General features: G+C 46.7%; 1 protein-coding gene across 1 annotated transcript; it reads right to left on the bottom strand.

Moving 5' to 3' along the window:
• On the bottom strand, window positions 1-10,345 carry DLL4 (delta like canonical Notch ligand 4). The gene is made up of 11 exons (XM_026065863.1): window positions 10,292-10,345; window positions 9,898-10,161; window positions 9,277-9,334; window positions 8,002-8,271; window positions 6,599-6,659; window positions 6,360-6,490; window positions 4,761-4,930; window positions 3,469-3,688; window positions 2,298-3,006; window positions 1,428-1,536; window positions 1-90 (listed from the first exon to the last, which is right to left on the bottom strand). The coding sequence occupies exons 1-11, from the start codon at window positions 10,343-10,345 to the stop codon at window positions 1-3; spliced, it is 2,136 nt and encodes a 711-aa protein (XP_025921648.1).
• Between the last annotated feature and the right edge of the window lie 1,101 nt (window positions 10,346-11,446).

Below are 11,446 nucleotides of genomic sequence, written 5' to 3'. Positions count from 1 at the left end.
TTAACTATCAGTATTCAAAGTTTTTGGTGGGGTCCAGAGAGAGAGAATGGCTAGCAAACTACTCTTCTGTATGACAAGTAGCCTCTTGACCTGGTGTGAGGGGAAAGAGTATTTAGGCTAAAACTTACAAATCTGGGTGCTTAACATGAGGTCTCCATAACAGGCATACGATATAGTTAAATAGCTTGTGTTCAAAAGCATCAAACCTGACTGATGTTGGAAGAAGTAATCCTGAAAGTAAGAATACTTCTTGAGGTGCCTGATGTAAACCTGGGAGTCTGGCTTTGGTCAGTAAGATCTTCAAAGAAACATACGGTATTTAGGTCAGTTAGTGGGAATTAAGTGTCTAACTGTCATTTGTATCTTTGAAAAATCCTTTCAGTTAGTCTTAAACTGTTAATATTGCTGGTTGTATTCCAGCTTGCCTTTAAGCAGAAATATGATATCCACACTGGCAAGGGAGACAGATTCCTGCAGAGCTGTGTTCACAGATCACTGCTATAGGTTACAGCAAGCTCCTCTTTCCTGGAGCCTGAAACTACCTGAAACTTGTCCTAAAGATGGCTACACTGGAAGAGACAGTCAAAAAAAGAGCAAACCCAGGTCTTTCTTAGGATCAGAGGGTATTAGCTGATGTTAAATTGAATTTAAATTCACATTGAGCTTTTTCCAGCAGGTCAGTAATTCTTCAGGAAGTCCTCAGTTCCTCAGAAGCTGCTTTTAGAAGTCTTAGGATTGTTCAATGCTAGGCCCTGTCTAAAAAATCTGTTTTTCTGTATTGTCCCCTAACCTTTCAAAATACCATCAAAATCTTGACATGTTTATCAGTACCACAAAAAGTAGTGGTAATTTCTGTTGGAGCCATGAACACACATCTGGAGCTTAAAGGCCAAGAGGCTGAACTTCCTTCCATGTCTTCTTATGAACTCCCTAAATGGTTGTAATGCTTATCCATTAGCATATGCAGTTACCTTCCATCTTCTGCTGGAAATTTACAGATTTACCTCTTTCCACAGAACACAGATTATCTGTTGTAGTCATGGGGAAAACTCTGGCTTTACATCTACGAGTCTATAGACTCTTACTACTCCCATTTTTGCTGACTACCTATTTAAGAGGAAATAATCCTACACTGCACTGAATTTTTATGGGCTGATGTTCAGTGCTTTAATCTCCCACTGATTTATCTAAACTCAAAACCCCTAGATTAATAAAATCAGAGCTGCTAATTTATTTTCCCTGCTGTATTTTCTGTTTGCTTTGGCACTCTTGTGCACCACAGAAGAGGAGAGGTGAATGCTGGGAAGTATCTGTGATCCCTGGAAATAGAGTTACCTTCTCAGATGTAACTCTAAATGATAATTTGCCCCCTTTACTTTGTGAATTCATGTCTGCCCACGTATGTTTTTAGGGAGCTGTGTACTTACCTCTGTGGCTATGATGCACTCATTCCTTTCTTCTGTTATCACGAAGACAGACTGGTACATTGAATCCCTTGGAGAGCATATCGCTGATATCCTACACTCTGGCTTTTCACTAAGACAGGGCAGAGAGAAAAGAATGTTATTTGTCTTCAAACATGCCTGGCTCTAGAAATCTTCTGTGAACATAGAAGGGTGAAATGAGAGAGCCATGAAGGTGTGGGAGGGGAGGCCAGAGGATGAAGTTTCACGTATTCTATATGATGGGCAGGACATTACACTAGAAAAGTGGAAGTAAGGAATAGGTACTGTCTTACTATGCTTCTGACATGTCCAGTCTAATAAATCTACTCCTCAGATCCCTCAGTATAACAGAGTCACAAGCAGAACTCAGACAAGACTTTCAGTACACAGATCAGAAGATTGAGGAGCCAGTGGATACCTGCCTTTTTCCTTTTTGACAACAGTAGTTATTTTTATTCTATCCCTCTCTCAGTAAGTAGCTCACTTTGCCTTCTTAATAACTGAAATACTTATTTTTAATGCCTGTATGGCTTACTGTTGTTTTCTCTCCATGATGTACTGGGGGAAGGAAAGACACTTCTTAGTTTCACCACTGGGCCAGCCACCCTCATTCACCCATACTAGCAACACCCTGCACAAACTCTCAGTTCAATTGTTTGACTTAGCTTGGAATACCACTCGGCCATGGCATGCATGTGCCTACTCCAGTATGAAGATTCCTAGCTTTGTTCTTGTTTGTTTTGTATTTTATCTTCCTGAATCAATCCTTTTTTTGTATTTTCTCATTTGTTTCTAGACATGTAGGAAGATGGGGAGGCTTACAAAAGACTACAAAGAAGATTGCATTCTCACCTGTTTAGTCGGAGGGGAGATTTTTCTCCTAGACACTTTTCACTTTTGTAATATTTATCCTCCTGTGTCCCTCTACTTGTCAGGTCTTTTACCAGATTATAGTCCAGTTTATGATTCTTGGGTTTGTAGTTTGATTTTTCCAGCCCACAGTCCACTTCGAGGTCTTTATTTTTATTGGTGTTTTTGAGCTGTGAAGCTGGAATGAGATTGTCCTTCTGGAAGTCAGACAGGTTGTTCATTGTCTCCAAGTCCTGCTCTGGGTGCATCCTCATCTGCCTGATGACCATTGCTATCATGCAGAACAATATGAGCAAAGCCACCAGCCCCACCCCCATGGATATAGCAATCCAGGGGACTGGTTTAGGAGGAAGTGTAACAGGCACTGTATAAACTGGTAACTCGCAACGGTTCCCCATGAAGCCAGAAGGACAGTAGCAGACAAAGTTGGCACTATAAAGTCCGCTGTAGCATGTGCCTCCATTCTCACATGGCCCAGAAGCACATTCATCTCTGGTTTTGATGTCACAGTTCCTGCCACTATAGCCTGGCAAGCACGTGCAGGTATAGTCGTTGATTAGGTCATGGCAAGTTCCCCCATTGGAACATGGGTTCCTGGCACAATCATTGATGTTTATCTCACATTTCTGACCAGAGAAACCAGCCCGACAACGACACACACGAATCTGACCCAGGTAAAAGCAATTGCCGCCTGGGGAAAAAAAGTAAAAAAAAGGGAAAAAAAATCAGTCTGCGATGCACTTCACTCTGAAACCTAAACCTCTCCCTGGTAAGCATATTTTACTGCCTCAAGAAGAGGGAGATTATTTTACAAAACAACCAAATGCACCTGCAAGTTCTTTCCAGCTTGCCTAATTTTATCACTGTGGCTTAAAAAGATGCCCCTTCCAAATATGTAATAAAGTTAATTTAATCTACATAATTCTGCCATCTCTTCCATCCCATGATAAACCTTGTGCATTTTTTTTACTGCCTAGAAAATGCCAATGAAAGCCTCCTAAGAGAGCAAAATTAGGGTAGATATGGAATACAGTGGGGGAGAGGGACTAATATATTATAGCAATAGTCGAGGTCAGATTGGATTTCTGTCACTTCTTCACTGAAAAGCATGAACAAGTCAAAAAGGCATGAGATTTTTGGATAAAAGACTTACTGTTTGCACACGGGTTGCTTGTGCACCTGTCTACCTTTTTTTCACAGTTTGACCCTGTGAAGCCCAAAGGACAAAGGCAAGTGTAGCTGGCCCCTTGTTCTTTTTCCAAGCATGTGCCACCATTAAAACATGGAGAATCTATACATGTCAAAGCACTGTGCTCACAGTGAGTTCCATAGTATCCAGGTGGGCACAGGCAGTGATAACCATTCTCCATATCCTGTAAAACACAACATGAGACTACTGTTATTTGCTGTCACCAAATAATAGCTGCTTGCATGTTTCTTTTTGGCCAGTGAGTGCTGTTCTACCCCTTCTCATTCAGACTCAGATGTGGCCAAAGCAACATTTGCAGAGTAAATATCTGAATGCTTGACTGTGAGGGATGGAGCCATGAATGGACCATATTCAGCACGTAAGAGTAATCGTGTACCTACATAACAGAGCAGATGCAGTACAGCCAAGTAGGCAAAACATTAGTAACACCACCACTGTCTAATGGGACCCCCCAGGTCCCCCTAGAGCAGAATAGCTTGTATCACCCTACACAGCTGTAATCTGGCCATTTGTCTTCTGCATGACAGCCCATTTCTTACAAGAGCTGATTTTGCTTTGCCATGGAAAAGTCCCACCACTTAGAGCACAACAAAACCCTCTGTTCTTTCCAGGTACAGTATGTCCAAAGCCTTGGGAGAAGAGAGCTAGGGTCTTGCATCATTAGCTTTAATCAAAACGTGCATCATATTACATTTGATGTCTATAATCTACCAATCTTTATCAACAGATAGAGTTAATCACTGAATGGGTCTGAAAAATACACTGAAACACTAGACTGCAGAAAACTAAAAATGCAGAACCCTGTTTCACAGAAAATGTTTCAGCTCATTGCCCTCATATTGTCTGATGATATGTTCCCAGAGTAGAAAGCAGATGCTTTCTTTTATTTATTCTTAAAATGTGAATTTAGTGCATTTCTGTAGGCACCTCAGTTTGGGAAGCTTATTTTTTTACAGCTCTGCTCCCTCACCAACCTTAGATCTTGCCAAGATCTCATAATGGCTGCCACAGAAACCTAAGGATCAGTTGACTAGTTCCGATCTAGATGATACATCTCCTCCTGTAACAGGCTTCCTCCACTGACACCTCTAGGGAAGGGTTCAGTATGATAGTTGTGAGCGTCAGTAATGAACCTGTGTACTATCAAATTCCCATTACGTTGTTACAAAACCATTTCTGAAAAAGTATACTTGGGCTTGCTTCTCACAAAGACTTTACATTTAAAATGCCCTTACCGTGCAACTACCACCATTCCTGCAAGGGTTGCTGTCACACTCGCTGATCTCATGTTCGCAGTCAACACCAGTAAAGCCAGGTTTGCATGAACATGTGTAACTGCCCTGGCCAGTGTTCATGCAAGTTGCTCCATTTTTGCATGGTCTGTGGTGAGTGCAATAGTTCAGATCTGCAAAGATATGAAAATGTTAGAGAAAAGTCTTTGACAGCTGGGAAAAGACATTCATTTCTTCAAGGCTTGAACAGCACAGAAAGTAGAAACAGAAATGCTTTAGTCAGCAAAAAGGACAGAATTTTCAATAAGAAGTCTTTCTTTTTACTGTCAATAGGAATACCGGAGATTATTATTCAGATTACCAATAACAATCAGATGTTTCAGTGTATTATCAATTTTAGTTATTCCTCTATGTCCACCAGAGCAACACAGTAAACTCTGAATTGTGGGAGACCTGGCAAACTTTTAAGTCTATTAGTGCTTTAGTATACTCTCCCTTTTTGTGTGCATAAATCCATTAGCTGTAATGGGATTTAGATGCCCACCTATCAAGTTGGAAAATGTACTTCATACGTGTACATTCTCTGAAAGGTACTCTGTGGCCTTAGACACACTTAGTGCATAGCATGTCACGTATTAAAAGAGTAAACCCCATCTTTAAAAGTGTGCTCCAAGGCATGTTCTGGGAAGTGGGGAGGAAATAAAAGAAAACTGTTTAGGCTTGGAGATTTAAACAAACATTAGAAACTTTTTATTGTTTATTTATGATGCTCTCTTGTTATGAATGTTAGTAAACTGTCTAAATGCTCTGCCAAGCTTGATGGTGCTTTTTCCTTTCCTTTCTATTTGACACAGAGGTTAAGCACACAAGTTCATAGGACATAGCAGAAAATCTTTATAAGCACTATAAATACCACAGTAATTGGAATACAACTGGTTAATAGATAACTACAAGCAGAAAAAAATCTGCAACTTTACTTTTCCTGCTTATTCAGACTTCCCCATCTTAATCCTTAACTGTCTTGAAAACACTTGGTTTGAGTACTTAATGCTCTCAGTGCCAGCAGTGCATATATGGCCTTGAGGACATGACTGCTCAGCTGGCTACAGTTCAGTGATTCAGTGGGTTGAATAGGTGGAAGTGGTCTGGTGTACCTTAAAATGGAACCTGTACTTTTCATTCTTGCTTACATGATTTTTCTCTCATGCTCCAGACTTATCAAATGAGTTAACTTCCTTGTATGCAAAATAAGGAAGGCCCGAATGATGGTGTTTACTGCTGCTGGAAACTGTTTGGTAAACTGTTATAGTTGTACAGGGAATAAATTAAACTTAGCTTGAGCAGGCAGAAAACTTGCCTGTTCAACACTTCATCCATTTTTTTCCAATTAAAAAAAAAGTAACTACCAAAAAGGTTTGCTTGTTTTCAGCTAAAATTGCTAAAAATATAAGAATTATTATCTAAGAAAGCCTTGGTACAAACTGATGCCTATAAACATGTACCTTGAGGAGATTTAGTTCTAGATCCTATGGGACAGATTCCTTAGTCCAATACCAAGGAATACCCCAATCTAGAGCCGTAAGCATAACCTTTGGAACTAACCTTGATCACAGAAGAGGCCACCCCATCCTTCATCACATATGCACTGCCATTGTGTTTTACAAGTCCCGTGGCGGCAGCCTATATGTGGAATGCATTCATCACAGTAGCGGCCTTGCCAACCAGGACGACAGCTAAAAGAAAAGTCAAATTAAAACATTAATGACACAGAAAAGAGCTGAAGTTTCTATTACAAGGTGACATTTTAACTGAAGTTCAGATTGCAATTGCCATCTACTCACATGCACTCTCCAGGCTTGTTACAGTATCCATTCTGTTCAGTACATCCAGACAGACAGATGGCTGTAAAGAGAACATAAAAAAGCAGAAATGTTTAGATAAATACATGTGGCAGTATAGACTACAATTTTAAAAAGGGAAATGCCTGCATTTTAAAAGGTACTTTGAAAACCTGTTTTGCACTTTCAAAGCTTTGTTTTAAAAATTCTCAGTATGGGGAGTTCTGGAGCAGGAGGAAGTGAACAGGGAGAGCCAACATTTGACAAGTTGTCCTTTAGTTTTTGCTGTTTACACAACAAACATGAACTCTTGCAATTCTTGCTAGAAAAGGAGCAAGACAAGGCGGCTGTGCCTGTGCTAACGAAAGCCTGAAAAAAAACAACAGGAGGAGCCTGAGCCTATGCTAAAAATTCCCACTACTACATTGCAACACCTGTCCATCTCCTCTGGCAGTAGAAATGGTGGAAGTATTTGTGTGGGCAAGCTGCTAACATTTTAACTTGGAATAGATACCACTGATTCAGGGATATCAGCCAAGACCCTTTGTCTGCTAGCTCTCCCTTCACTGCTGTCGCTCACGAAGGTGAGGCACAAAAGCAAGGCATTAGTATTTGCAGCAGAAAGGGCCAAAGTCCTCAGAGTGCGACTTTCCTTCCTTCTCCAGGCTCAGAGGAGAAAGGTCAGGAGGAAAACATGGTCCCAGTGGCTACCATGTGACTGTACAACGCACCTTACCAGTGTTGTTGCAGCCACAGTATTTTAAGGACAGACAGCAAAGACAGCTAAAACCAGCCTCAGGCCTGCTGATATAACTGGAAAAGGGGGCAAGCTTTCAGGTTCTGAGTGCTTTCATCAAACAGCTCCCTGATGTTTTGGGGGCATGCATTTCCTCAAAGACCTGATGAGTTGTATTCCTACCTCAAACTGACTAACACTTGAATTAGCACAGGGAAGGACCTAAAGAAACCAAAGCAGGTGATGGTTTTTAATATGCTGGGGCAGTGGTTAGTTTTTAGGCCTAACATATGCGACAGAAGGAGGCGCAGACTCTCTCCCAGGGAGTTCCTCATGGCCTCAGTCGGGGCCAGACGCCCGTGTTTTGCCCCTCGAGGCCGGCCGGCCCACGGGTGAGGGGGCACCCGGCCGGCCTGCTGGCCCTGCTTGCCCACGCTGTGAGGAGGCTGGAGGGGACCTGCGACCGGGGGGGGGGCGCCACCGGGAGGGCCCTCGGCAGCGCGAGGGGGTCCTGCTGCCCTCAGCCCCGACATGGCGCGCAGCAGCCGTTGGCGCCCCCCCGCCCCGCCTCGCGCCCAACGGCTCCCGCCCCGCGCGGCCCCTGCGAGGCGGCGCGAGGCGGCGCGAGGCGGTGGCAGCGGCCCCGGGCCGAGCGCGGCGCGGCACTTACGCTCGGTGCAGTACTCGCCGGTCCAGCCGAGGAGGCAGGAGAGGCTGCCGTCCGGCTCGCAGACATAATGGCCGAAGCGGTCGTCGCGGCGCTTGCAGAGGCGGGAGCAGCTCTCGCCGTAGTAGTTCTCGCTGCAGATCACCCGGTAGGAGTAGCGCAGCTGGGTCTGCGCGCTGCTCTGCACGTCCTGCGACCAGTCCTCGCCCACCGCCAGCGACCGCTGGATCGCCATCTGGCTGATGAGCCAGTCCTCCGACGGCGGCCGGGAGCCTGCAGCCAGAGAGCGGCGTGAGAGGCGGCAGCGCGGCCCGCGCCGCCCGCCCGCGCCATCCCCCACCCCCAAAAATGTGCGCGCACCACAGCAAATATATATATATATATAAATGTATGTGTGTGTGTATATATATATATATATATATATATGTATGTATGTTCTTTGGAAAGGAAGCGATCCCGCCACCAGCGCCACCGAAAATCAGGCGCCCCATCGCCAGAAATTAGGAACAGGATCCGGCTCCCCCAAACGGTGCCGTTCTTGCCTATATATATATATACAAACACACACACACACACACAATGCACATATATGTAAAAACAGTGAGCGACGCTGTCTTGTGAGCATCAAAAAGGAAAATTGGGAGGAAAACTGGAGATGGGCTGCCTTGTGCCACTCCCTGGCACGCAGTTGGGGGTGGAGAGGCACAAGTGTGCTGCTGGTGCGAGTGAAACCCGCCAGTGCCGAGGTCCCACATCGCCCCGGCGGTCCCCAGTATCAGTGACTATTAACGTGGCCTTAAGAGGCTTTGCAGAGAGCTTTTCAAAGTGAGAACTGTTTTGCTGTTGAAATATCCTTTTCCTCTATGTCAGAAAAACATCCCAAAGCCATTATTTCTTTCCAAAGGGCGGAATTTGAAAAAGGTGTAAAATACAGGAAAAGGCAGTCAGGACTTTTTGGCAGCCTTGTAGTTTTCTCACCAAAGAGCTCCTTTCTTTCCCACGCCAAAAATAAACCGGAGGAAACGCAATTGTGTTGGAGATTAGGTAGGGGACAGAATCAAAGCGGCCCTGATGGATATCGTTTAGGGACTAGCTCCTGATGGGAGGATAAAGCTAGCCCTGAAATTATAGTATAAACATGTGAGCGCGGTGAGGTCAGCGCGGCGGCCGCGCGGCGGCGGCGGCCGTTAACCGTTTCGGGTGGGCGGTTGGGGGGGGGGGGGCGSGGCGCYCCSGGGGSGCGGCCGCCCCCTAGGGGCAGCGCGGAGCCGTATTCACCTTCCGGCAGGTAGTTGGCGGGCGCGTGCCAGGCCTGGATGATCAGCGAGAAGGTCCCCTGCGGGCGGAAAAACCAGCGTGAGGCCCGGCCCGGGCTGCGGCCGCGACCCCCGGCCCCGAGCCCCGGCCCCCGGCCCGCCGGCGGCGCCCGGCAGCGCGGCGGCCTCAGGAAACCACCCCCTAGCAGGGCTGCCCGCGCCTCGGCGCACGTTTTAATTAACCTAATTGCGGATCGCGTTACTCTGTCTGCGGCACCGAAACGGAGCTTCCCATCCCCTGGGAAAGCGTTTTTCTCTCGCCGCGCAAGGAGCGGGGGGAGGAAGGAGAGATTTCGTTTCTGTTTTTAATGGCACTTCCCCCTCTCTCTACACAAGTTTTATAGAGTGCAGGTTTTCCCAGCTTACTTTTTTTCCCCTCTCTGTTTAACTAACATTTATTCTCCTAAGTGCTCCTGGACTTGATGCACTTTTCGTTGCTTTTTTTTTTCAAAAGGAAGTTCTGGAAATAAGTCTAAAGACGAAAGTAGTTTGTTTACATTACAGATTAACAGCGCGCTGTGATTAGCCTTCCCTGCCGCCCTCCTGCCCCACAATTGCAATCAGGTTTAAAGTGGAATCTCACCGGCCACGTGAAGTTAAAGGGTAACTTAATGGGGCTGTCAAATCTCTCTGTATCCTTGATGCTGAAGGAGTTTATTCCCAGAACTGGGGTGATGATGCTGCCGAAAGTGCAGGAGCCCGGGGAGACCACTGCCTGAAAATGCTTCAAGCAAACGCGAAAGAAGGTCCTGCAGTGGGGGGAGCAGGGCTTCCCGCTGGCCAGAGCCCCGTGGCTATTCACGAACTCGTGCAGCTCCAGTTGGAAGACGCCAGAGCCGGACACCCTCTGCACAAAGGGGAGACATACAAAATAGCCAAATCAGAGCTTACCCAGGCTTTGCCATGCAAACTTGCTTCCATCACCCACTTTACATTTAGCGACCTTTTTTTTTTTTTTTTTGGCAATGCGTGATTACCTGCTGCAAAATCATTAACAGAAACGACAAGCCAAAGATGCGCAAGGCTGTCATCCTTGTGTTATTCAAGGCTTCCAGTTCCTAGTGGGTTTAGTTTTCCTCCTGTATTCCTCAAATGGTCCAAGTAAGCGCTTCTCGCTTGATGGAGAAAAGAGAGGCGTCACGGCGATTCTCCTAGAGCAACCTGCTCTTCCAAATATTCCCCGAGCACCAGCAGAAATTGGAAGGTAAAATCCAGGTGTTAAAACGTCCCCTTCTGGGAATTAATCCTGCAGCCAACGACCAAACTCTGATTGCTTTAGTCGCCTTTATAAACTCCAAAGCCGAGTGGATTTGGTGAGAGACGCAAAGGGGAGTGCTTAGTGTTGAACTGCTCCTCCTTTAACTGGTGCTAACAGCGCTCAGTAAATGGAAAACTTGCTTCCCTTCGAGCTGTTTATATAGTTGCCTCGCATCCTCGCAAGCTCATTATGTAAACTGTCAGTCAGACTCACGGGCGATCCCTCCCCTTTTCCATCTTTCCTTTCTGGAAAAAAGAACCAAATGTTGTGGAGAGCCCTCATATCCAGAATTAATACCCTGCTGCCGCTGCTGCTGCTGCACTGACCACCAAGGAGCCGAGCTGATTATGAACAAGCCAAGCATCTGTTGAGATATTTACAGCACTCACACTGGGAGAGTTCCCTCGAAAATCAGACGCCTCTCCAAAGAGCAGCTTTCCAGAGCGGCCGAACAATAGAGGATGAAATGTTTAAAAACATGTTTGTTTGCTCGCTCGCTCGTTCGCTCGTTTCCCCCTTAGCGCCGCGTCCCCGCCCACGCTCACCCCGCTTTTTCCCCGGAGCCGGGCGGGCGACGCGGGGCAGCGCGGCGCTGCTCCCTGCGGCGCCTCGGCCGGCCCTCGGCCGCCCCGCGGGACCTGCCCTGCCCTGCCCGGCGGGGGCTGACGGCAGGTAGAAAGTAAAAGCGAAATGGAGTTTGCACGGGAGGCGAGAGAGCAGCCGGGACGGCCCCGCCGCCGCCTCCGGGGCGCGGCAGCCGGCCGTGGGGCGCCCGCAGGCCCAGCGCCCCGGAGCCCTCCTCGGGGCCGCTTTCGGTGCCGGCCGACGGCGACCAGGCAGCACCCAGGGACGGCGGCGGGCCGGGGCCAGGGCG

Source organism: Apteryx rowi, unplaced genomic scaffold (genome assembly GCF_003343035.1).
Source record: "Apteryx rowi isolate R43461 unplaced genomic scaffold, aptRow1 scaffold_232, whole genome shotgun sequence".
NCBI lineage: Eukaryota > Metazoa > Chordata > Aves > Apterygiformes > Apterygidae > Apteryx > Apteryx rowi.
Note: the sequence above shows the minus strand (reverse complement) of the source record. Positions and strands in the feature narration are given on the sequence as shown.

Coding starts and splice junctions, on each gene's coding strand:
- DLL4 (XM_026065863.1), bottom strand. CDS start 10,345: ATGACAGCCTTGCGCATCTTTGGCTTGTCGTTTCTGTTAATGATTTTG. Junction 6,491..6,598: donor AACAAGCCTGGAGAGTGCAT/GTGAGTAGATGG, acceptor CTTTTCTTTTAG/CTGTCGTCCTGGTTGGCAAG. Junction 3,689..4,760: donor GGAATGGTGGTAGTTGCACG/GTAAGGGCATTT, acceptor TGTGTTTTACAG/GATATGGAGAATGGTTATCA.